This window comes from Herpailurus yagouaroundi, unplaced genomic scaffold, assembly GCF_014898765.1.
Source record: "Herpailurus yagouaroundi ecotype Mexico unplaced genomic scaffold, PumYag 203, whole genome shotgun sequence".
NCBI classification, from domain to species: domain Eukaryota; kingdom Metazoa; phylum Chordata; class Mammalia; order Carnivora; family Felidae; genus Herpailurus; species Herpailurus yagouaroundi.
Genome location: NW_024412434.1, coordinates 22,120,778 through 22,147,154, shown reverse-complemented (window position 1 = coordinate 22,147,154; position 26,377 = coordinate 22,120,778). Strand labels below are relative to the sequence as shown.

At 42.8% G+C, this 26,377-nt stretch overlaps 1 protein-coding gene and 1 long non-coding RNA gene across 8 annotated transcripts in view; one reads left to right on the top strand and one right to left on the bottom strand.

Moving 5' to 3' along the window:
* Positions 1-26,377, top strand: part of MCM10 (minichromosome maintenance 10 replication initiation factor) — a 116,486-nt gene that overhangs the window by 18,009 nt on the left and 72,100 nt on the right. For 5 of the 7 annotated variants that reach the window (XM_040451403.1, XM_040451404.1, XM_040451406.1 and 2 more), the window contains exons 10-20: positions 1,213-1,412; positions 2,720-2,820; positions 4,120-4,230; positions 4,315-4,432; positions 5,638-5,866; positions 7,071-7,215; positions 7,843-7,955; positions 9,902-10,015; positions 12,158-12,303; positions 18,903-18,945; positions 19,047-19,146. In XM_040451403.1, the coding sequence (XP_040307337.1) occupies positions 1,213-1,412; positions 2,720-2,820; positions 4,120-4,230; positions 4,315-4,432; positions 5,638-5,866; positions 7,071-7,215; positions 7,843-7,955; positions 9,902-10,015; positions 12,158-12,303; positions 18,903-18,945; positions 19,047-19,130 (1,404 nt within the window). In that variant the 3' untranslated portion in view covers positions 19,131-19,146. Of the gene's footprint in view, positions 1-1,212; positions 1,413-2,719; positions 2,821-4,119; positions 4,231-4,314; positions 4,433-5,637; positions 5,867-7,070; positions 7,216-7,842; positions 7,956-9,901; positions 10,016-12,157; positions 12,304-18,902; positions 18,946-19,046; positions 20,314-26,377 lie in introns of those variants that run through there. The other 2 variants (XM_040451400.1, XM_040451401.1) reach the window with 1 other exon arrangement.
* LOC121014806 (uncharacterized) lies at positions 9,809-25,204 on the bottom strand. Its single transcript, XR_005783436.1, has 2 exons — positions 25,106-25,204; positions 9,809-9,937 (listed from the first exon to the last, which is right to left on the bottom strand). It is a non-coding gene; the product is annotated as an uncharacterized LOC121014806 (long non-coding RNA).

Here is a 26,377-nt window from a genome sequence, read left to right as displayed (position 1 = left end):
TGTTTCGGCTTTTGAGGAACTGCCAGACTGGTTTCCAAGGTGGCTTTTACATTCTCACCAGCAGAGAGGAGGGCTGCATTTTCTCCATGTCCCGATCAGCACCTGTCTTTGTTGGTCTCTGATGACAGCCATCCTCGTGGGGGTGAAGTGGGGCTACTTAGAGCTCTCTGAAAGGATTAAATGGCAAGTTTCATCTCCGTTAGTTGCCTCATTCCTGCCTAACAGATCACCTGCTGAGCAGGGAATAGCAGGAGGTAAGGAGTTGGAAAAAGAAGTCTCAGAGTGAAGTGTCTTACAGATCTCCACATAGGAACACAATCATTAAAACCCCACTGTCCCCACACCTAAGGGCTCACCTTGTAGAACGTTAGCACTTTGCTTTCCTTTTTTTTTCCTTCGTTGAAGGAGTAGCATTAGTCCAAGAGGCAGCCAGAGGCATAGAAAAATTTCACTAGATGCTGATGTTGGTGCATTCTTGTATCAGTGCACATTGAGGTAGAATTCACACAATCTGCAGTTAACCATTTTACAATGCACACTTTGGTGATACCCATCATGTTTACTCTTGTGCAACCAGCCGCTCTCTAGTTTCAGAACCTTTTCATTCCCCACAGAAACACCCCATACTCATTAAGGAACCTCTTCCCTACCCCCTCACCTCCATCTACTGGTAATATGGCCTCTTGTGTCTGACCTCTTTCACTTAGCATAACGTTCTTGAGGTTCATTCTGGAAGCTAATGTTCCTTCCATTTTAGAAAGAGGGCATATGGGGTGAACAGTATCACTTTTTCTTTCATGTGACTAGAGCTTTTAAGTGTAATTCCAGTAAGTCTGTGTATACCTCCCCTTTAAGAATGGGCTTGGAGGTCAAAAGGGGGATTCTGCACCTAGAATAGTGCCCCACAAAGGTGCCTGTGGGAGGCGCTCAGTCGGTTAAGTGTCTGACTCTTGGTTTCGGCTCAGGTCATGATTTCCTGGTTTCATGAGTTCAAGCCCCGCATTGGGCTCTGCGCTGGCAGCACAGAGCCTGTTTGGGGTTCTCTCTCTGCCCCTCCTCCGTTTGTGTTCTTTCTCTCTCTCAAAATACATAAATAGACTTCAAAAAAAAAAGAGTAGTGCCCCTCGAAGCTGAGCAAAAGGACCAGTGTTTATTGATGCTGTCCCCCCATGTGTGTCCCTAATCCTGATGCCACTGCTCTGCCCTTTGCAGAACGACTGTGAGTACTGCCAGTACCACATCCAGACCCAGTACAAGAAGCTCAGCGCCAGGCGAGCTGAACTGCAGTCAACCTTCTCCGGAGGACGAATTCCAAAGAAGTTTGCCCGCAAAGGCACCGGCCTGAGAGAACGGCTGTGTCAGGATGGTTTTTACTACGGAGGAGTTTCTTCTGCGTCATACGCGGCCTCCATGTAAGACATTCTCCAGGGCGTCTTTTGCGACAGGGATCTTGCTTGTCTCCTTAGAAGAATCCCAGTGGTTGTCCTGTTCTGTAATAGTCCTGGGAGAGACTTGGACAGCCTTTATCTTTCATAGCTCACTGCCCGGAACAGGGTAGACGAGGACCTCCTTTATGCCCAGGTAGAGAGGAGAACACAGGGCGAGAAATTAGTCGTGTCATGATGGTCTTTACCTCGGAGCCCACACTTCTCCTTTGGCTTCTGATGTCATAGTGCAACTTTGTCAGGGGCGATTGTATGGCTGCTGGAACTATGTTAATCATAGTGTTGGCCTCCTTTAAGTCATTTCCCTCATGACCTTTACCGTGAGCTCGTAAACCTCTTGGAATCCACATTTAACTCCGTGAATCGGTAGCAGTCAAGCCTTAGGAGTGGAGTGCTGCCAAGGCAAACATCCACGGCCTCTCTTCTGGGGAGCACAGGCCCTCTATAGAGTCCCTAAACTAGGTGATCAGTGGCACTGTCACAGTATTGTAGGAAGCACGTATGAGGACAGGTGGGGACCTGGCACAAGGGAGCTACCATTGGTCCAAGAACAAAACAGATTTTCTTCCCAGTCTAACAGAAATTGGGCAAGACGACTCTCACGTCCTGCCTAGCTTATCACATCAAGCACGTTTTTAAGATTTAAAATAATTTCTGTATTTTTCCAAACTGCAAAAAGCAATACCGCTGTGTTATGAAAAATGTGCATACAGCACAGCCCAAAGGAGCCGCATATGTATAAATTTCTAGTAATATAAAATGAGATCAAAATGGACCTATACTTAGTAACTTTTTTCCCTACATAAAATAATTAACCCTTTCCTTATCGAATATACACTTACAGCATTATTTTTAGTGGCTACTTAGTATGCTTTTAGGTGACTCTGTGACAACACGGTTCCCTGTGGATAAACATTAATGGAGTTTCCAACTTTTAACATTACAAACAATATTTTATCCTGTTAAGATCCTGAGTTTTTGCAAAGTCCTCAATCATTTTAAGATTAATTCCCAGACTACTTGATGAAAGTGTTGGCATATTGTTTATTTCTTTTGCCATGTTGCTTGTCCAGAAAGACCTCACCCAGAGTTGCAGATTGCCTGATGTAATGCATTCACCTGCTGCACTGTAGGACCACAGTATTAGGAAAGTTTCCTTAGTTCTGTGACAAACTTCTGGCAGCTTGTAATAAATGAACACAGCTGTGCCCTTACCTCATCAAAACATTGAAGTGTCATGACTTACCTTTTGGGGGTGACCCTTGTCATTTCAGTGCAGCTGCTGTTGCTCCTAAAAAGAAGATTCAAACCACTCTGACTAATATGGTCGTCAAGGGGACAGACTTGATCATTCAGGAGGCCCAACAAAAGCTTGGTAACTTGCTTTCTCGATGCTGTATTTCTTTCTGCAGTTTAAATATCTCGTCTTTAGGATTGAAAATGGTCTTGGCCCATACCCTAAGTTAAAAATGGAATTCCCTCATTGGGGCGCCTGGGTGGCGCAGTCGGTTAAGCGTCCGACTTCAACCAGGTCACGATCTCACAGTCCGTGAGTTCGAGCCCCACGTCGGGCTCTGGGCTGATGGCTCAGAGCCTGGAGCCTGTTTCCGATTCTGTGTCTCCCTCTCTCTCTGCCCCTTGCCCGTTCATGCTCTGTCTCTCTCTGTCCCAAAAATAAATAAACGTTGAAAAAAAAATTTTTTTTTAAAAAAATAAAAATATTCCCTCATCACTGTACTGAGTGATGTGGCCTAAGCCAAAGGAATCAGGCGTGGCTGGCAGCATCTTAAAAAAAAAGCAGCATATTATCGTGGCTGAGTCTTTGCTTGGTATGCTTTGTAAATTTTCTTGATGTGTCTGGTCTAACTCCTAATGTCCAGCATTAGAATCTATAGTATCCGGTTCCTGCTCAAACCCATCAGTTACCTTTTCATTAAAACAAGTCTTAAGGGGCGCCTGGGTGGCGCAGTCGGTTAAGCGTCCGACTTCAGCCAGGTCACGATCTCGCGGTCCGTGAGTTCGAGCCCCGCGTCGGGCTCTGGGCTGATGGCTCAGAGCCTGGAGCCTGTTTCCGATTCTGTGTCTCCCTCTCTCTCTGCCCCTCCCCCGTTCATGCTCTGTCTCTCTCTGTCCCAAAAATAAATAAACGTTGAAAAAAAAATTTTTTTTTAAATAAAAAACAAAAAAAACAAAAAAAAAACAAGTCTTAAGTCAAAGAATGGCTTGTCTGCCCTTCTCACTTGGGGCTTTGTTCCTAACAGTGGTGAGGGCCCAGCACAGACCATACCCATCGTGCATGTGCCAGATGTTATGTATGAAATGAGCCCACAGACACTGGTGTTCTAATCATCACTAGAAATAAGATTTATCTGTTCTGTCCTCAAAGTCCTACTAGTCTCATATTAGAGACTAAGGATTCTGTTTTCTTTTGGCATTCCACCTACTTCATTTACAAACAACTGAGTTGTGAATCTGGAGTTTAAAAAGCGATATCACAAGGGGCACCCAGCTGGCTCTTTCGGTAGAGCACAGCACTCTTGACCTCAGGGTTGTGAGTTCAAGCCCCACGTTGAGCGTGGAGCCTACTGTAAAAAAAAGGACAAAGAAAGTGACATCACTTGATCTCAAACTGTCTGAACTAGAGTCCTCTAAAGCTGATGTTTGTATATTCCAGGAATACATCAGAAAAGCTTGTCTTGCTCTGAGGAATTCAGGGAACTGATGGACTTGCCTACATTTGGAGCCAGAAACTTGAAACAACATTTAGCCAAAGCCAGGTCATCAGGTAGAGTCAGCCTTCCCCTCTCTGGTGCCCACACTGCATCCCCACGGCCCCTCGGAGCGCCTCAGCCTATGGCTTGTGTTTTAGGGCTGACGGGGAGCCTGAAACCCGCTTTCCAGTCTGTCTCGGCGTCAGCCCTCTTGAAGCAGCAGAAACAGCACATGCTGGAGATGAGGAAAAAGAGATCAGAAGAAATACAGAAACGGTAAGAAGGATAGGTTTAATGCTCTGTTTAGATATCTCAGGGATTCTCAGAGTGTCTTAATAGATTTCCAACGTGTGCTTTCAGGTTTTGGATGGTTAGCTACCTTTTTTTAAGTTTGAAAGTTTAAAAACAATTTTAACCTAACCTAAGAAGAAAACATTTTAAGTTCTGGATTTCTGACTCATGCAGAGAATCTGAGACTAGGTGGCACAGGTTATAGTAATTACCATCCCAAGAAGAAGAGAAAGAAACACTTGCAGAGGGTTTTGTGCAGGGCAACGTGTTCCCTGTCTCTCATTCTTTAGTTTTGCCACAATTAGTGTCGTAAGTACAGGCAAAGCCAGTGAGTAAATTTTGCAGTTGTTCAGGTAAATGATGAAAATGAGGCAGGGGAAGTGGCGTCCTTTTAGAGGCAAAAACAAGTAGAAATGGGTACAGAAGGTGAACACGTCAAAGGATCTTGAACTCAAATTCTCAGAACAGTGATAAGAGCGAGGTTCACAGATGCTCGGTGGGTATGGAGTGCCATGCTGTGTCCTGCATAAATACAGTGTCTCACGCGGCCTTTACCATGATCTGTGAGGTGCTCTTATCCTCATTTTGTGAGTGATACAACTGAGCGCCAGAGAGCAGGTGGTTGATGGAGCCAGGTTTGGACTCACACCTGTTCTGCTCTAGTTTGAACCATTACACTGTCCCAAATCTGGGCCACTGAAAGGCAGTGGTTTAATGAACAGGAAAGTCCAGAGGAAATTCTTTGGAAAAATCCGAGCAATCATTTGGCCTCAGGCAGGTGAGTTTGATATCTTTAGATGCATGCATCATGTAGCTACATACACACGAGCTAAATAGATACATGGGAGTCGTGGCCTTGTGTGAAATAGGGAGCGCTGTCCTTTTAAAGGTATTACCGTTGGGGCGCCTGGGTGGCCCACATCTCACCTGCAAGGCTGCATTCTGTAGAGGCACTTGCTAGAAAGCTCGTTGGCAAAAATAGTAATCAGTTCTAAATTGGTAAAACAGTGGTCGTATTCTATGAAAAATCAATTAAACCAGAGTTAGTAAAGCCAACGTTTTTCTTCCTGTGTGCTAATCTGAATTACTGACAAAGGAGGGGAGTTATTTTACAAACAGCTACTTACCAGCTGCTCCCCTGCCTGCGGTCTGCCAGTCTGCACATTGTGTGACTGCATATTTCTTTAAAGATTTCTCCAAAGCTCAAGTGGGGTCGAAAGCCTGGCTGTGCCACCCACTTCTCAACGGGCCCCTTCTCGGTCTCCACAAATGGGGGCTCAGTTCCCCAGCCTGGAAGGAACACCAGCCACACCGATGCCCAAGCTTGGGCGAGGCATCTCAGAAGGAGATGATGTTCTGTTTTTTGATGAGTCCCCGCCACCAAGACCAAAACTGAGTGCTTTAGCAGAAGCCAAAAAGGTAAGTGACGTCTTTTTTCACCATTTGAATTTGCATTCTGTAGGACATGACTGGAGTTGCAGACTTTATACATCTATGACCAGGAAAGACAGTAATAGCTTTTTATTGATCATGATAATCAGAGTCCAAGGAATTTTAAGTGACGATGGTATCAACATAATGCCATTAATTTAACGTTAACCCGTTCTCAGCGCTATTCCTTACACGGCTAAAAGACATTGCGTAAACACTGGCCTGAGAGAGACAAACTAGGAATTACTGAGGCAAGACTGTAAAATGGTGGTTTGAAGAATCCTTCTTCAAAAGAACTCTTACGCAAGAGCTAAGTCACTCTGATCGACGTAGGAGTCGAGAGTGCTCAGAACCCCACCTCTCCACTTCCTGAGTCACCCTGAGCCCCAACTGGAGCCTGTCTTCTCTTTGTTCTAGTTAGTAGCTATACCACATGAAGGGCAAAAGCTAGTTATAAGCCAAAGCTGTACCTGCAGTAATAATAATGATAACAATTGTGCATGTACCTGTCAGTGACGCACACATGCCATGTTCTATGTATAGGTTCATGCTTTGCATGCATTCTCTCATTCTGTCCACACAGCCTAGGAAAACATTTCCATGTTATAAAGGCTGAGACGTTAATTTGCGTAAGGTTACAAACTAGTAAGTGGCAGAGCTAAAATTCTATCCTAATTCTGATTCTTTTTTTGTTATTATTTATTTTGAGAGAAAGCGTGAACAGGGGAGGGGCAGGGAGAGAGCGGGAGAGAGAATCCTAAGCAGGCTCCGTACTGTCAGTGCAGAGCCCGACACGGGACTTGATCCCGTGAACCTTTAGATCGTAACCTGAACCGAAATCAAGACTTGGATGCTTAACCGACTGAGCCACACAGGCGCCCCTCATTCCGTCTGATTCTAAAACAAACTTCCAAAATGTTTATGTGATTCCTCTATGGGTTTTGAAGCCCACAGTGTAGCTGATATGAAACTATTGATATTTAAATAAACTGAAACTTTATTTATTAGCTCATAGACCTGTCTCCATGCTTTAAAATTTTAATAATTGGGTTAATAATGCTAAGCAAAGAGAAGATCTATTTTGCCAATTTGTATGTGAGAACAGAATTCACTGGCTAATAGCTAGAAAAAGGATTTAGGATCACAGATACCCGTCTCATCTTTAAGATTTTTATCTCCTCTTTTCTTCTAGTTAGCTGCTATAACCAAATTAAGGGCAAAAGGTCAGATTCTTACAAAAACAGATCCCAACGGCATTAAAAAGAAGCAGAAGGACCCCCAGGATGTCCTGGAAGTGAAGGAACGTGTAGAAAAGAACAACACATTTTCTCCTCAAGGTACTGTGGATTTCAGAGTTAACAGTGGGAATGAAGCCATCTGTAAGGAGATGTTCTAAACTATAACCACCATGCCTGATATCAAAAGTCATTGTTTTACTTAAATTTACCTCTCTACAACACCTAGATAGAATTTCGTCAACTGGAACTGACCGTTTTCTATAATCGCATTAAATTGAAATAAAATTAGGCACAATCTAAGAGCTTGGAGAAAGGTTTCTCACTGGATCTTTGCACAGATATATTAGTATAAAGATTGGCTTTGAAAGGAGCATAATTTCTTAGCAATTGCCCTGTTTTTATTTTTAAAACTCTGAAGTTGGCAGCGACATTTTACCATCAATTTGTAAAAAGGATTTTTGTTGGTGTTTCCTGTCATCAGAGCTCCTATTTTAAGGTGGAAAAGAGATTCTAATTCAGTGGTCAAATCTGCCATACCTCATATTCTAGGCTCTCCTTTTCAGCCTCACTCCTTACGAGTTTCCCTCTGTTGGTACCTCGTGGGGTAAATTAGGTTTGAAGGGCCTGTTGGGCAGAGAGGGAGAGGACGGGGGTAGCTGAGTCCATGAGGCTCACTGGCTTCCTGAAATTCCTCTGCAATGACCATCCTTTGTGCTCTAGCTGAAGATGAGTTGGAGCCTGCCAGGAAAAAAAGAAGAGAACAACTTGCCTACCTGGAATCTGACGAATTTCAGAAAATTCTAAAAGCAAAGTCGAAGCACACAGGGGTTCTAAGAGAGGTAAGAGCCCAAAAGGTCAGAGATGACACAGACGACCTTCAGACTTGAGGCTTTTTATTGTGGGACTCACCCGAGACGTAGTTATATGTCTGAGTTGACTTCGAAGAGCAGGAATATTTCTGATAGAATTTAGCTTTGCCTTTGTCCTTGAATTGAAGAGTATCATGTAACATTGTTTTAATGGGCCTCAGTATTATAAAAATGTTGTCTTGTGGTTAATGGCTTTGAAGTAACATTTAGGCGGTTCTCCGCTATTATTTCCTGCCTTGCCTTATGGGAAGGGATTTTTTTTTCCATTCAAATATTTTTCCATTGGCTTTTCAAATACTGTAAATCAGTAGTTAACAACCCATTGGGCATAGTTGCTTCCAATGCCTCACATTTTGGATTGTTCCTTTATTATCCTGAAATAAAATTCTTGGGTAATATAAATTACCTAACTAGAAACTTCAAGGATATCAGTATAATATCCTACATATAATGTGAAAAGGGGGAGGGGGGGTTATATTAAAAATATATGTATTTTGTTATATAAATGTGTAGGCACAACTATCCCAGGAAAAATAATGAAGTAGAAGTAGTCGGAGGGGTGGATGATAAATGTAAATGAAACAAGTAGAAATGAAGACTCTCGGTGTGGTCTTTTGGTCACTTAAATACCATGGGTCTGTTTCTTTGATTGTGTGTGTGTGTGTGTGTGTGTGTGTGTGTGTGTGTGTGTGTGTGTGTGTTTAAGCCGTGAATAACCCAGGAAGCTTTAGAAGATAACAAACTACAGTTGTTCCTCTATATACAGAAGAGTTGTCCAGTTGTATTCTTGGAATATTCAATGGATATCTGAACCAGGCACAAATACTGTAGTGTTTTTAAATTTTTTTTTAATTATTTTTTTAATGTTTATTTTTGAGAGAGAGTCAGAGTGGGTAGAGAGAGAGAGGGAGCAGAATTCAAAGCAGGCTTCAGGCTCCAGGCTCTGAGCTGTCAGCACAGTGCCCAACATGGGGCTCAAACTCATGAACCATGAAATCATGACCTGAGCCGAAGTCAGATGCTTAACCAACTGAGCCACCCAGGTGCCCCTATTGTAGAGTTGTTCATAAAGCAGTTAGGTTTGAGAGCTATAACTGGGTTTTTCATCACATGGGTGCTGTCTAGAATAGTCAGAAGAATCCCTTGATGTAGAGGGACTGTTGTGCACCACAGGTATAGCATCCCTAGTCCCTGCAAGGAGCAGAAGTAGGAATCACTGGGGTAACAAAAAAAAGTACTCCCACCGTTTTCACAGTGTCCTCACAGGGACAGTTTCTGTCCTCATTTAGTGTCAGTACTCTGAATACTCCGCTCTTTTGATAAACTACTGACTAATGAGACAGTTAAATATCCCACCATTCTGCTAGACCTGAAACTTGGTCCGGAGAGATGCTCAAGCCAGCCCAGGAAGGCTGCAGAGCTGAGCTCTTTGCCTCTGTGGCCACCAAAGGCCTTGGGCCCTGTGCAGCTGCTCCAACTGCAGAGCTGTGACCACATTCTGCTGTAAATCTCTCTCTGCCCTCCTGCCTACTCCCTGTTAGTCCAAACAACCAGGGATTACTCCGGCCAAGTGCTTGGTCTAGAAAATAGTATTGAATAGACTGGGCTGTCAAGTAGGGAGGCACTGAATACCTTACATAGTTTGAGTCTATATTGGAACAGTAGAAATAATTCTCTTTTGGTTTATATTTGACATGTTCTGTTTCTTAGTCATGGATGTTTTCCCACTGTTTTTTTTTTTTGAAAATTAAGAGCTTGTGTCTACTTTTGATTGTCTTTTGGTTTGCAGGTCATTGAGGTTTTATCAGATGTCCTCATAATGGTTAGCTTGGCTTTTCAGTTTTTTATTACTGAACTGGTGCCTTGAGTATGTGTTGGATTTGGTACAAGGTCTTCTATGTGCCTTGTCATTCCAGGCAGAGGCTGAGCTGCAGGAACGCTATTTTGAGCCACTGGTGAAAAAAGAACAAATGGAAGAAAAGATGAGAAGCATCAGAGAAGTGAAATGTCGAGTAGTAACATGCAAGACGGTGAGTGGGGGAGATGGTTCTAACCTTGGGCTCTGTTTTGAGCTGCTGTGACTCAGCAGAACATAGAGAGATTGTGGGATATGGGGCCATGTCTTGTGACCAGAGTCCTGCCTGGGTCATTTCATTAGATTGGAAACCAAACTGCTCACAACAGCCAAGGTCCTGGCTGCCTGCCGACTTGGCCTCCTGGCTCTGGTGGCAGAGCATTGGTGGTGACAGTCTTCTCTCATCTGACCTCAGTTCCTGGTTTTACAGACGAGCCTCTAACTTCTCTTCCCCTTTGTCCATCGGACCCCATTTATTCTTCCGTGTCCTTCTCAAGTTTCTAGCACACCCTCAGTCCACAGTTCAGTCCTGGGACCTTGCCTGAACGATTTCCTTTGGCATTACATGTTATGACCAACTATTATTGCCTCTTTCTACTCAGGGCTTAACCTAGTGAATTGAATTTGAAGGCAAAGTGTAAATTGCATTATATACTTTGTAGAATTTTTACCCTTAGTCTCTTAGAAAACGATAAATCTCCTGTCCTTCAACATTAATAAAATAGGACCAAAAAAAGTTCTTGCAGAACAGTATCCTGCCATCAGCACTCACTTTATACCGCTTGGCTAATCCCCCTCGTAAGCACTTATAAGAGGAGAAAGAGACTTAGTTCATCCAGTACGATTTTCTCTATCCCTTTTCAAACCGTAGACTGTGCTTTACATTTAGGGGACAGCCCTGAACCAGCTGTCACCAAAAGGCAGGGCTTCCTTGAGAAAGTTCAGAATAAGTGAAAGCTTTAGCTCAGGTAACAACTTTTACTCTGACAAAACAGCAAACCCAGGGACATAGCTGGTGTGTTAGTTTTCTGTTGCTTCCCTGACAAATAACCACTAACTTGATAGTTTAAACAACACAGCTTTATTATCTTGCATTTCTGTCAGCCAGAAGTCTCTGTGGGTCTCACGGAGCTAAAATCCAGGTGTGGCAGGACTGCATTCCTTCTGGAGGTTCTAGGGGAGGATCTATTACCTGACCTTTCCCAGCTTCTAGATCCCACCCGTGTTCTTTGGCTTGCAACTCCTTCCTCCATCTTCAGAGCCCCCCAGTCACATCCTCTGACCTCCTCCCTGTGGATTCCCACCTTCACTTTTAAAAGCCCTTGTGATTCCATTGGGCCCACCTGAAAATCCAGAATCGATTCCCAATCTTACGGTCAACGACCCTGATCCACCTTTGCCGTGTAACCTTACGTGCCCACGGGTTACCCAGGGGTAGGGGGTGTATGTCTCAGGGGGGCGGTGCTATTCTGCATACCACTCTGCTCTGAGCTTTCTGAGGCTCAGAACCAAAAGTCACTTATCTAGATTCTGATTACCAGAAATCACGTTGCTGTGTCCCAGCACCTGTTGTGATGTTCACCCACCATTTCCTTCTTTCTTTTTTTTTTTTTTTTTTAATGTATCCTACAGTTCCATTTATACAAAGTACAAAACCAGGCAGACCAATGTTTGCTGTTCAAAAGTAGGGTAGTGATTACCCCTGGGGTGCGAGTGGAGCAGTGACTAGACAGGGCACAGGGAGGGCTTCCCATGTGCTGGGGACATTCTGTTCCTTAGTCTCGATGCTGCTTGTTGTTCCCTATTCTCTTCAACACTTTTGAGGGTCAAAATTACAAGTGAGTGACTTCATATCTCTGTCTTGGTTTTGTTGCTTATGAAAGACGAATAGGAATAATCTTAAGTACTTCTCTGAGGCCTTTTAAGAAGAAACAAAAGGGCTACTGAAGAGGCCCCAGTGTCATCCTAGAACCGAGCAACTGCAGTGAATTTAGGACAGACCCGATGAAGCTATTGAGGTTTCCACTGCTTTTGTTCTTCCCTTACTGTTGTCTTGATGTTCCAGAAAGTTATTATGTACTTGATGCCTGACCAGCATTTGTGGCCAACAGGAGGGGAAGTGGCATCATTACGCGGGACTCCAGAAACCACAGGGGTCCTCACAACTAGTAGTTAAGGTGGTTTCTCTGCTCCCAGCTCTCTGGCTGGTGGTGAGAAAAGGGAAGTCCTCATGGAACAGATTGCCCTCCTAGCAGCTAGCCAGTTTCTCCTCCCAAGCTCCTAACCAGATACGTGCCCTCCTGTTGGTTTCATGCAGTGTGCCTACACCCACTTCAAGCCTTTGGAGACCTGCATCAGTGAGCAGCACGACTATCACTGGCATGACGGCCTAAAGAGGTTTTTCAAGTGTCCCTGTGGAAACAGAAGCATCTCCCTTGACAGGCTCCCCAAAAAGCACTGCAGGTAGGAGAATTGATTCTTGAATTTTTCTCCAGTTCCTTTGTGATGCCGTTCTACTGGAACATCGAACGATCCTTTTTGAGGTTCAGGCCTTATTTCTGTGCCTCATTGAGCTCCCAGCTATCCCTAAAATCTCTTGGTGGGAAGGGACCCCACCTTCTTCGCTGCTCTATCCCTGCTACTTAGTACAATGCTCAGCCCACAGTGGGTACTCACAAATGTTTGTTCAGTGAAAGACAGAAGTCATTTCTCTGAAGGTACTACAGTTCCTGGGACAAGAACGAGGGAACCAGAACTGGGGTAGAACCCGAAAGCAATGAGCTAACTTTTGTGGCCACTTTTGCCTGGGAGCATTGGCAGACTCTAGGCGGGCGGATGGGAAGCTGAGGGTCTGGGTCTTGCCTCGGTGGAAGACCGCTAGCAGAACTGTTGATGGAGATTGGGGCTCTGCAAGAGTGGTTGGTATCTGTATCAGGATATCTGTGTTTGATTCCCTTTTACTAGTTGTTTTCAGAGCACTGATCTAAAGGACCATCCCACTCGGAAGTAGAATCCCTGATTAGGATCATGTTAAATGAATCAAATAGTTTTGTGGGGACTTATGGCTTTTACATATGAAGTCATCCATTTTTTTAAGATCATGGAGTATCTTTCCAATTATTCATCTCCTCCTCTATGGCTTTATTGATTTTTAAAATGGTCTCCACTGAGATGTTGAGTATTCTTAATTAATTCTTAGGTGTGTCATAGTTTTCACTGATACTCTGAATGGCAACTTATTGCCCAGTATAGTTTCTAGTTGCTTGTTGTTGGCGTAGAGAACTGTTACTACTTTTTTTATGAGTTGATCTTGACTCTGGCAAGCTTATCGAACTCTTATTCCAGTAATTTGTTGATTTCTCTACGTAGTTGATCATCCACAAATAAAGATGATTTTACCTGTTTTGTTCCCACTCTTACACCCTCTATCTCTTTCTTGATCGGGTTAGCCAGACCCCCAATACCATGTTAAATAGCAGTGATGATAGTTGGCTTCCATTTCTTGACTGACTTTTCATATTTTGGAAATTAACCTCTTGGCTGATAAATGGCTTGTAAACATTTTCTCCAGTGCTGTAGGCTGTCTTTTCATTTTGCTTCTTGTTAATTTCGCCATGTAGAGGAAGCTTTTGAGTTTGATGTGGTCCTATTTATTGACCTTTGCTTTTGTTGCTTGAGGTTTTGGCATCATGTTAAAAAAAAAATCATTGCCAAGACCAGTATCAATGAGCTTTTTCTACATTTTCTTCTAGGAGTTTTATGTCTTACATTTAAGTATTTCATTCATTTCAAGTTAGTTTTTGTGTGGGAGGTGCGATAATGGTCCAATTTCATTGTTCTGTGTGTATTTTTACAGCATCCCCAGCACTGTTTGTTGAAGAGACTATCCTTTCCCCATTGGTATCCTTGGCCCCTTGTTGAATATTGGTTGAAACATTAATTATCTATATATATGGAAAGATATATGCTTTCTATTTTGTTTTATTGGTCACTGTATCTATTTTTTGTGTCAGTACCGTATTATTTTTATTACTGTGACTTTCTAGTATAGTTTGAAATCTGTAAGCATGATACCTCCATCTTTGTTCTTTTTTTCTCAGCATTGCTTTGGCTATTCAGGGTCTTCTGGGTCTCCACAAATACTAGGGTTGTTTCTTCTTTTTTTGAAAAATGCCTTTGGTATTTTGATGGGGATTGCATTAAATCTCTTGTACATGGTTTTGGGTAGTATGGCCATTATAACAATATTAACTTTTTCAGATCCATGAACTTAGGGTATCTCCATTCATTTGTGTCTTCAGTTTCTTTCAGCAAAGTCTTGTAGATTTTCATTCACTTCCTTGGTTAAATTTATTACTAAGCCTTTAATTTTTTTTTTTTTTTTTTTTTTGATGCTATTGTGAATGGGATAGTTTTTTGTTTTTGTTTTTTTTTTTAATTTCTTTTTCAGGTGCAAAGGAATGCAGTTGATTTCTGCTATGTTGATTGTATATCCTGCTGCCCTACTGAAATCATTGATTAATAACTCCAACAGTTTTTTGATCTCTGGGATTTTTTATATATATATAAGATTGTATCATCAGCAAAAAGCAACAGTTTTACTTCTTTTCCAATTTGGATGCTGTTTATTTCTTTGTCTTGCCTAATTCCTCTAGCTAAGACTTCCAGTGCTCTACTGAATAGGAGTGGTGAGAGTGGGCATCCTTGTCTTGTTCCTGATCTTAGAGGAAATGCTTTCATTTTATCACCGTTGAGTATAATGTTAGCTGTGAGTTTATGAGACCTTATTAACACTGAGGTATGTTCCTACTACACCCAGTCTGTGAAGGATTTTTATCATGAAAGGGTGCTGTATTTTGTGAAAAGCTTCCTGTGTATCGAGATGATTATGTGATTTTTATTTTCATTTTATTAATGTGATATATTACATTTATTGATTTGCATATGTTGAACCCTCCTTGCATCACAGGGATAAATCCCATTTGGTTGTGGTATATAAATCCTTTTAATGTGTTCTTGAGTACGATTTGCTAATGTTTTGTTGAGAATTTTTGCATCTGTATTCATCAGAGATATTGTCTACCTTTTGATTTTCTTGTGGTATCCTTATCTGGTTTTGGCATCAAAGTGATGCTAGTTTCATAGTGTTTGGAACTGTTCCTTCAATATTTTGAAAGTTTCAGGAGGATTAGTGTTAATTCTTTAAATGTTTGGTAGAATTATCCATTGAAGCCATCTGGTCCTGGAGTTTTCAGTGTTGGGAGGTGTTTTTTGATGACTGATTCAATGTCTTTATTCATTATTGGTCTGTTCAGATTTTCAGTTTCTTTTTCATTCAGTCTTAGGTTTCTAGAAATATATCTATTTCTTCTAGGTTATGTAATTTGTTGGCATATAATCTTTCATAGATCTTTCATTATTCTGTTTCTTTTTTTTTTCTTATAATGTTTTTTATTTATTTTTGAGAGAGAGAGGGAGAGAGAAAGAAAACACAAGCTGGGGAGGGGACGGGGGGTTGGGGGACGGAGGATCTGAAGCAGGCTCTGAGCTGATAGCAGCAAGCCTGATGTGGGACTCAAACTCATGAACCGTGAGATCATGACCTGGGCTGAAGTTGGACGCTCAACCAACTGAACCACCCAGGTGCCCCAATCCTGTGCATTTCTGTAGTATGTTTTAATTTTTTTTTTAGGTTTATTCCTTTTTGAAAGAGAGAGACAGAGCACCCAGGGGCGGGGTGGAGAGAGAGGGGGACACGGAATCTGAAGCAGGCTCCAGGCTCAGAGCTGTTAGCACAGAGCCTGACGCGGGGCTCGACTCACGAACTGCAAGATCATGACCCAAGCCAAAGTCAGATGTTCAACCAACTGAGCCACCCAGGCGCCCCTGTAGTATGTTTTAATGTCTCCTCTTTGATTTCTAATTTTATTTGAGTCTTCTCTCTTTTTTTTCTTAGTCTAGCTAAAGGTTTGTCAGTTTTGTTTATCTTTTCAAAGAATCAGCTCTTAATCTCTCTCTTTTCTATTGTTTTCTGGTCTCTATTTTCTTCTGATCTTTGTTACTTTCTTCCTTCTGCTAACTTTGGGCCTAGTTCTTTTTTTTTTTTTTTCTAACTCCTCAAGGTGTAAAATTCGGTTGTTTGAGATCTAATTTATTTATTTTTAATGTTTATTTATTTTGAGAGAGAGCGCATGCACCCGCACGAGTAGAGGGAGGGGCAGAGAGAGAGGACAGATAGAATCCCAAGCAGGCTCTATGCTGTCAGCACGGAGCCCAATGTGGACCTTGTTCCCACAAACCGTGAGATCATGACTGGAGCCAAAATCAAGAGTCGGACGCTTAACCAACTGAGCCACCCAAGTGCCTCTGAGTGTATTATTTCTTTAATGCCTTTGATGACTTCCTGTTTGACCTAAGCGTTAGTAATGTTTAATTTTCAAATATATGGGATTGATTTTTAGCCATCTTTTTCTTTTTTTAAATTTCTGACTTTATTGGATCATCCTTAAAGGACAGAATTTGTATGATGAGTGTTTGGAATTTGAGGCAGTTTTGAGATCACCTTCAGTCTTCCCAAGAATATCTCACGAGGATATTCTCGACACCTGTTTGTTTGCTTGTTTGTTTTTGGGTTTTGTCTAGTTCCTGGAACCGATACTTCACTCCACGTTTCTCCAGGGCTGATTGAGGTTGGGGAAGGGGACCCGGACCGCATGCTACTTAATTACCTTGTCAGGAGCTGCTTCATGAAATTGTTATGATCTGGATGATAATTTTTTTTAAGTATTTATCTGTGTATTGATACTTCTGCCACATATTTTAATTTTTTTTTTTCAACATTTATTTATTTTTGGGACAGAGAGAGACAGAGCATGAACGGGGGAGGGGCAGAGAGAGAGGGAGACACAGAATTTGAAACAGGCTCCAGGCTCCGAGCCATCAGCCCAGAGCCTGACGCGGGGCTCGAACTCACGGACCGCGAGATCGTGACCTGGCTGAAGTCGGGCGCTTAACCGACTGCGCCACCCAGGCGCCCCTACTTCTGCCACATATTTTAATAGCAAGAGCTTATGTAAAACATTTGAGTATCAGAAAAATTCTGTTAATAAGCAGTAGGTACAACTCACAAATGGAAGAACAGGATGCTTTTTCATCCTGGGGTGCCTGGATGGCTCAATAGGTTAAACGTCTGACTCTTGATTTTGGCTCAGGTTGTGTGATCTATCTCGCAAGTTCATGAGTTCAAGCCTTCAATCGGGCTCCACACTGATAGTGCAGAGCCTGCTTGTGATTTTCTCTCTCTCTCTCTCTCTCTCTCTCTCTCTCTCTGTCTGTCTCTGTCTCTCTTTCTCTCTGCCCCTCTCCAGCTAGGGCACATTCTCTCTCTCTCTCTCTCTCTCAATCTCTTTTTTTTTTTTTTTTTTTTTTTTTTTTTATTTTTGGGACATAGAGAGACAGAGCATGAAGGGGGGAGGGGCAGAGAGAGAGGGAGACACAGAATCGGAAACAGGCTCCAGGCTCTGAGCCATCAGCCCAGAGCCTGACGCGGGGCTCGAACTCACGGACCGCGAGATCGTGACCTGGCTGAAGTCGGACGCTTAACCGACTGCGCCACCCAGGCGCCCCTAAACTTTTTTTTTTTAAGATGCTTTTTCATCCTCCAGGTGGTTGCTGTTAGTTTTGTAACAACTGTTTTTCTGGACTTTGTCTTGTCAATTCTTGATCTAGAGTAGAAGAGGGCAATCTTTTTCTGTCAAAGGCCAGATACTAAATGTTACATTTCATGAACCAGATGGTCTGTTTCATAACTACTCTACTAGGTGTTATAGCTCAAAAGCAACCACAGGTAATATAGAAGCAAAAGGACATGGCTGTGTTCAAATAAAATTTAATTTATAAAAACAGGTGGCAGGCTGGATTTGGTCCATAGGTTGTAATTTACCGACCCCTGACTAGAATTTTTTATATATAATTTCGTCATTGATCTACTAGTAGTCTAGAAAATTTCTCTCAACAGATATTGAGGCAATCTTTAGACAGGGAAGGTGGTGGAGAGGCTTAGAGCCAAGGCCACTGGCATGCTGACTCTCAGGGCAGGAACAGAGTCTAGATTTTCAGGAGGAAGAATGGGGCAGGTATAGGGCAATCCCTATGCCCTAGAGCATCTCAAATCCAAGGGTACCGGAAGCCATATTTCCATGAGTTGATTGTATTTGTTTTGCCTGTTTCAGCAGAGTGAACTTTGTATAAAAATAAGTTTTTTGGGGGCGCCTGGGTGGCTCAGTTAAGCGTCTGACTTCAGCTCAGGTCATGATCTCACCACCTGTAGATTCAAGCCCCGTGTTGGGGGCTGTGCTGACAGCTCAGAACCTGGAGCCTGCTTCAGATTCTGTGTGTGTGTGTCTCTCTCTCTCCCCCTTCCCCCACTTGCTGGCGCTCTCTCTCTCTCTCTCTTTCTCTCTCAAAAATAAATAAATATTTAAAAATATTTGTTTTAAATAAGTTTTCTCTGTAGTAGCCTCATCTCTTCTCAGAGTTGGGCTCCCTCACCATGTTAAAAAAAATGAGAACAAGTGTCTCTAGGCCCTTTGAACAATAAGAGAGTACACATCTTTAGGTTTGAAAAAGGGGGAAGGATTGTCCAGACCAGAAGGACAATAAGAAGTTTCTTATCACAAACATTTAGTTCCAGAAAAGGGGACGGGGAAAGCTCTAGACTGTATGGTGTCAGAGGGCTAGCTTCCTCTTCTGAGTCTCTTCCCGATGCCCATCAGGAGAAACCAAGCTTGTGCTCATCACCTGCAGTGAACATATGCTGTTCTCCTTTCATTTGATGTTCCATCTCTGAAAGCTCTAGCTTTTTATAGATTTGAAGGCTGTTTCTCAAATCTTCGGAGTGTGTATTTTCAATAGCTTTAGAACTTAGCCCATAATTATGAGTGTTACCTTGATCAGCTTGTTTGAATGGCAGATACTCTTCCTGTGAGTGCAGCGAATCCCATTGTCTCTATGTATCTGCCTGTGCCTCACCACTGAGTAAATCCTATCTTTTCTTGTTTCAGTAATTGTGGCCTCTTCAAATGGGAACGAGATGGAATGCTAAAGGTAGGTCATTTGCAAGGTGACCGATTTTAGTGACCCATGCAAATAATGTTGACCCATTTTTTTTTTTTTTTTTTTTTACTAAACTGTTTTCATTTTTCTAGGAAAAAACAGGCCCAAAGATAGGAGGCGAAACCCTGTTACCAAGAGGAGAAGAACATGCCAAATTTCTGAATAGCCTTAAATAGCCCTAACTTCAAACAGGTACCCACGACCTATGTTACTTCTTGTGGGTCTGGAGGGGCAAGGGTGTTGGCTCTGTATCACCCAGGTTCTGATTGGCACAGTCCAAACATGTGTTACACCTACAAGTTCTGCCTACCTATTTTGTTTCGGGTTGGCTTAATGCCAAATTTAACGCTGGCTTTTCATTGGTAAATCAAAAAACCATCGTCTTCCCTGTTCTCACTACTGATGGCTCCATTCATGCAAATTCTTTGCCCAGAAACTATGTGTCTTGGGCTATAGAGTGTCCAGTGTTGCTTCTTTACCGAAATAAGGTTCTAATATTTGCATGGATGCACAGAGGCAAAAGAATTAATTTAGCTTCCAGGCTTCGGTTTTCCCATCTGGAAAATGAGGGGACTTGGAGTAAATGATTTTGAAGTGTATCTTTCAGGACTCAAATTCTACAAATAATGTTTCCTAGAAAAAATAAATTATCTTTACCATATAGATAATTATAGTCACCATTGACATAGTCTTGATATATTGATATTAAGGCCAGGTTCCTTCTTTCATTTCTGTTACCTCTTTCTTGTTTTTTCAAATTGATTAATTCACTGAATCATGTGGCATTTAATTCATATCTAGATGGTTCTCTGTGCTTTTACAATATTGTAGTACTCAAAACTATGGTTTTTAATGGCTCATGTAGAATAGATTTTGTTTGTCCCATAAGCTTGAAACAGAGTTATGTATTTGAAGAAGGTCACAACTGAGTGGCTGCTGACTTGAACTCCAGGCTGCTCCTTGAGCAATCCCCTTCCTATGAAAGACACACGGTCCTGTTTGAACCTAGGGTGCCATTAGAGTCCCCATTCCCTTGTGTATGGTATATTGTACAGAAGTACTGTAATATTCTTGTAAAGGTTGATGGTGAGCTGAATGCCTTCCTTTTTTATAATTTGATTTTAATTTTTAAATAATTTAAAAATATCACTTCAATACTTCTCAGTTACTCTAGATCTTGGGGGAGCTTTCATTTGAGGTCTTTTGTGTGTATGTTTCTTCAAGTATTCAGGGGTAAGAAGGGGTGGGTGGGCCAGAAGGGGGACTTAGCTGCTTGCATTGTAGATACACTTCATTATTGAGATCAGTCTTTTAATACTATCCTTTTTATCAATGTATTAAATGCTTTTATGTAAATCCAAAATATGTGTTTAATTTTTCCTTACTCAGCTGTTGGCAGTATAGGGTTTATTATATATTCATAGGCCATCCAAACAGAGTTAAAACGCAGTGATCTAGAATAGCAAACAAAAATTGTACCTCACAGAAAAGTAGTTGACCTGAATGTCCTGTCACAGCAGATTGAGTTTCAACATTTTAAAATATTAACTTTTAAAAACATTACAAGTTGGGGGAGCCTGGGTGGCTTAGTCGGTTAAGCATCCAACTTTTGATTTCAGCTCAGGACTAACTGTGTTAGTCCTCCAGATTTGTTCTTTTTTAAATTTGTTTTGGCGGTTCTAGGTCCTTTGCATTTCTGTGTAAATTTTAGAAGCAGCTTGTTGATTTCTACTCTAAAAACCCTTCCTGGAATTCGTATTATGACTGTTCAATCTGTGGATCGATTTGGGGGAATTGCCATCTTAAGGCATTCTGTGAACATAATACATCTCTCCATTTATTTAGGTCTTTAATTTTTCTCAGCAATGTTTGGTAGTAATAGTGCCTGCCCCAGCCTGTGAATAACCAGTGTTATGGTTGGACTGGCTGTTGTGAATCCTATTACGATTGCAAGATGTCCTTCAGCAAGAACCATGAGCAACCTTTGAGAAAATAAAGGTTTGCTAATTATAAGACCTGGAAATTACATAGCACCCCTGGGGCCAAACAGCCAGGTCTTGGGTACAAGGAGCGCATGTGGGCAAGGGACTCCAAGGTCAAGGGTGGGGATCTAGGATTTCGTGGGCTCACACTTTACTGGTGAATTTAAAACATAAGAGCAGGATTTTAAAGTACTCAGAGAGAAAAATGAAGTGGTCAGTTAGAGACATAAACCAAAATCTCGAAAACAAAGGACTGTCCGTGAGAGGGAGTAGCCTGGCTCTTGAATCTACTGGTGAAGCTGGCACTGTGTTTGTCTGAGATGGTTGTCTTTGCAATGGGTGTCTCATCAAAGTTTAAGTTACACACTTGGATTACAGAAAAGAAAGCAACTGTCAAAGTTAACATTATACGTAGTTTTCGTGTACAGATCATATATGTATTTTGTCACGTTTATTTTTTTTTAATTTTTTTAAAATGTTTTTTATTTATTTTTGAGACAGAGAGAGACAGATCATGAGCAGGGGAGGGGCAGAGAGAGAGGGAGACACAGAATCTGAAGCAGGCTCCAGGCTCTGAGCTGTCAGCACAGAGCCCGACGTGGGGCTTGAACTCACAGACTGTGAGATCATGACCTGAGCTGAAGTCGGATGCTTAACTGACTGAGCTACCCAGGCGCCCCTTGTCATGTTTATTTCTAAATGTGTTACAGTTTTGATGATATTGTAAGGGCTACTTTCTGCATTGTAATTCCCACTTATTACTTACTAGTATATAGAAATGGAATGCAATTTTGTCAGTTGACCTTGTATCCTGGGACCATGTTTAACTTACATATGAGTTTGACAGCGTTTTTATAGATTCCTTAGGATTTTCTGTGTTGGATCATGTTGCCTGAGAAGTTTTAACACTTCAGTTCCTGTCTATGACTGTTTTTTGTTCCCAATCTAAAGAGGAAAGCATTTTCTTTCACCATTAAGTATCAAGGGTGTATTCTGAGTAGGGTTGGACAAGAAGATCTGTAAATAATAGTGTGTTTGTCTTCTCATACATTCCCTAGTGATGTTATTAGTTGAGTACCAATGGGCCGGGCCTTGAGAAGGGGCAGGCCATATCAAGTCCTGGGTTGAGTTCATTTTTCAGGTTGTGATGAACTTTATCTTAGCATAATTAACTATTACACCAAAATAAACTACAGTGGTGTCTGATTGTGTCATTCAAGCACCTTGAGTTTAAGGGACAGGAAGAGTGTCTTCAGTGATTTACTAAAGGAATGAGCTTTTTTTTTTTTTTCTTCTTTTTTGAACAGTGATTTCAGGATACCAATTTAAGGGTATATTTGGGTTATCTTACAAAACAGAAAACATCTTGCTCTTTGGTACCATAATTCTGTGCTGGCTGCGTGACAGACAACCAAACACGAGCTAATAAAATCCTAACCCAGTGCACCCTGACCTCAGTGCCTCATATTAATGAGGTTGCAGGTTTTATTTAGGAAAGTTTTAAGTTTGGGGGCCTCCTCCCTAAATGATTCAGACTCACTAGTGTGTTATTTGAGACTCGTTACTACTGGTCTAAATTAATGAGAAGTTATGTGAAAAAACACTTTTCTCCTTTGTTTTACATATTAAGTGAATGTTCTTTTCAGGCATATCCCTGAAACATTGTCATTCCCTTACAAAGCTCTCTCCTTGCAAAGCTTTGTGAAAACTTCTTCAAGAAAGCTTTGTGAAAACTTTTAAGTTTATTTACTTTGAAAGAGAGAGTGCAAGTAGGGGAGGGGCAGAGAGAGAAGGAGAGAGAGAATTACTAAGGTGACAGTGCGGAGCCCAATGTGGGGCTCAAACCCACAAACTGCAAGATCATGATCTGAGCCAAAGTCAGATGCTTAACTGACTGAGCCACGCAAGTGCCCCAACTTTGTGAAAACTTATTAATCTAACTATACAGATTTTTTTTAATCATAGAAAATAGGCTTAACAAAGTAGGCATCACTGGTCAAAACTTAATTTTATTGGGGCGGCTGGGTGGCTCAGTCAGTTAAGTGTCTGACTTCAGCTCAGGTCATGATCTCATGGTTCATGGGTTCAAGTCTCGCATCAGGCTCTGTGCTGACAGCTCGGAGCCTAGAGTCTGCTTTGGATTCTGTGTCTCCCTCTCTCTGCTCCTCCCCTGTTTGCACTCTCTTTCTCAAAAATAAACATTAAGAAAAAAATTAAAAATAAAACAATGTCCAAAATGCCACACGTTTGGCAAGTCCAATCTCTAAAAATACAGATTGCTCCATTACTAATTTCCTAGTAAATGTGGCCGCCCAGATTCCCATTCATGTTACCTTTGGCATGTTACTCCCTGCCCAGGAAGAATGAGTGAGATTGGCTTTTAGTAAATGAAAGAATTCTGGGTGGAATTTGAAATCGCCAAGGCATAACTGGGCCCTTGTTAAGGATAGGGGTAAAATGAGGTAATACATTTCTGATTTCCGCCAGAGTGCTTTATCTAGAGCCAACATGCCCAGCATAGCCTTTGACGAGACAAGGACAAGCTGTTTTGTTCTTTCACACTGGCCCCTCACCCAGACCATTGTTGATTTTTGACCTTTGTATGAACTAAGTGTTCTTTTCTGCAGGCATGGGTGGCTGCGGGTCTGGCCGCGAGGCAGAGTCCATCAGCTGCCAGCCACCTGGTTGCTAGCTCTCACCAGAGGGCACATGTGTTATTGCCAAGACGAGCCAAAATGTGGCTCCATTTTCCTGGCTAAGGTGGACAGCAGTGCTTTGCTTTTTCTCTGTTGCACAGCTAGATGTGCAAACACGCACATCTTCCTCATTAGCCCAGGGTTACCAACATAAAAGTTCAGAGACTGGATCTGGCCAACAGACGGCAGTTTCACGTGGGTAAAGTGCAAGCTCTCCAGCACCCCTGGCCCCACAGCCGGCGGGCCTGCCTCGGGATCGGAGCTGGCGGTCAGCCGAGCTTGCGCTGCTCGTGCCCAGCTGTCAAGCCCAGCCAGCTGGTTGACCATCTCTTGTTTCACCTGGTGGCCCAGCTAAAGACAGGCGGGAACTGCTCCTCCATGAGAATGTATCCAGGTGTGGGATTAGGTACTAACGCGGAGCCCCTCCTGCTAGAGCAAGACTGGGGCAGGGGTGTCTCTGGCCAGCTCCGCCAAGGCCCCCGGAGTGCACACGGGCCCCACTGTGCCTCTCCTGCCCAGTGATCCAGAGCGGAACAGCTCTGACCTTTGTTCCACTGAGGCTGGCTCTTTCTCCAGTTTAGACCAGAGACGGGCGGGGGCGCCTGGCCGGCTCAGTCAGAAGAGCATGCGACTCTTGACCGTGGGGTCGTGAGTTTGAGCCCCACATTGGGTGTAGAGATTACTAGATCAGGGATGTGAGATGGCAGGCAGACAGCAGAACTCCATTCCTTTCTGTTGAGATTTATGTTTGGAAACTTTGAAATATCCCTTCTCAAATAATCTGTCTCCTTGGGTAATAAGTAAAAATAGTAATGCAATACTGAGGCGTCTGCAAAGTTTTTACTTTATACCAGTTTTTTCCAGTGCAATCACGTTCTCATTTAAAGCTGCTGGTACTTTCAGTGAAGGCTGCAGAGAAGAGCAGGCGTCTGAAGGAGAAAACGGGCTGAGGGCAGAGGGGCGGCTGGTGGAAATGTGTGTCTCCTGTAGACAGAGTGTGCACTAATAACCTGGGGAAGTGTGATGTGGACACTAAAGTGGAAGGTGACATTTGCACTCTGAGGGGGCACATGGCTAGTGTATCATGAAAGAGTTCCCCCTTCCCGACCTTTCCGCCAGTATCCTCAGTTTGCTTGGTTTAAGAAACGTTGGCAAAGGTGTCCATCCAGTGATGGAGAGTACATAGCCTCTTTGAAGAGAAATCTTATTTATCGTGTGTAATATACGTAAATACACACGTATTTAACGTGTGTAAGTTACGACTTACCATTTCGTTTCCAGAAATCTGCCTTAATAGAGGAATGGGTGAATAAAGTCTAGCATGTTCACTGATGTGGAGAGGGAACAAAGACACACACAAACAGCGCCACCCCCACCCCCCCCCCCGCCGTGGGGGCCATGTGATAGAAATATAAAATAGGGCTTATCGAGGGAAAACTGAGGCACACAGACAATCCCCTGAGTAGCCGTTACCTCACAGAAGTGAGCTGGGACTGGATGGAGCCGCACCAGCTCCACCACGAAGAGGCTTCCGGTAAAAGAATCCTGTTCCGTGATGCTTCTCCTTGCTTCTGGAAAGAAGCAAGGAACATGCCCGTGACAATATAATAATGAGCCGCTGGGTCAAGGCAAATACTCGGGTTAGAAAGAGGGAGCTTTCAGGGCTCAACTTCGGTCTCAGCCAGTTCTGTGTGGCCAAGATCTGCTAAGTGTCTCATTTCTGCACTGGATGTGGGGCGAGCTGGGTTTGCGCAATCACGTGTTCTGTTGCCTTTTAAAGAATGAAGTACGTGTGTGAGAAGAGACAGAAAAAGTGGAAGGAGGGGTGCTTGGGTGGCTTAGTCAGTTAAGCGTCTTGATTTCGGCTCAGGTCATGATCTCACAGCTCTGGAGGTAGAGCCCCACCTCGGGCTCCTCAGTGACAGTGTGCTGAGCCTTCCTGGGATTCTCTCTCTGTCCCTCCCGACTCATGCATCTCTCTCTCCTCTCTCTCTCTCTCTCTCTCTCTCAAATAAATTTTTTAAAAAATGGAAGGATGCACCCCAAACGACTGACAGGGCTTACCTTGAATTAGGCAAGAAGGCAAAACTCCTCCTGTGTACTGGATTTCTTTCTTAATATTTTATCTTTAATCTCTATACCCACTGAGGGGCTCGAACCCACAAGCCTGAGGTCAAGGGTCCCACGCTCTACCGACTGAGCCAGCCAGGTTCCCCATGTGTCATGGATATCTGTGCTGCTTGAATTTGCTACATTGAGCACCTATTGTAAATGAAATAATTTCCTAGTAGAAATGTCTTGTTTAAAAAAAAAAAAGAAAAGAAAAGATCCGGGGCGCCTGAGGGCAGGGGGTAGGGGGAGGTTGGGTAAGAAGCAGCAAAAGTGTAAAGAACATTTTAAGTGGTGAAATGGCAGTTTTCAGTTGAACATTTTGTGCATGTTTTTCCAGTTCTGAGGAGTTTTCATTACTCTCCTGATTTCCTTTTGGAAGCATTCTAATTTGATCCCACAGACAGCAAAGGGGTGTGTTGGTAGCACAGCACACAAGCACACGCCTCGGCGATTTCCTAAACAGCGTAATCCGAGTATTCCGAAGGCTCAGCTGCCAGTCCTTAAGGCATATTCATTCATCAGAAGCTCGTCACGCCGCTGAAAAATTGGGCACTGCTTGGGCTTTGGTTGTGCTGGGACTTGTGTCCCAAACCTGAGTCTCCAAAGGGTGAATCCCCACACTCCTGAGAAGAG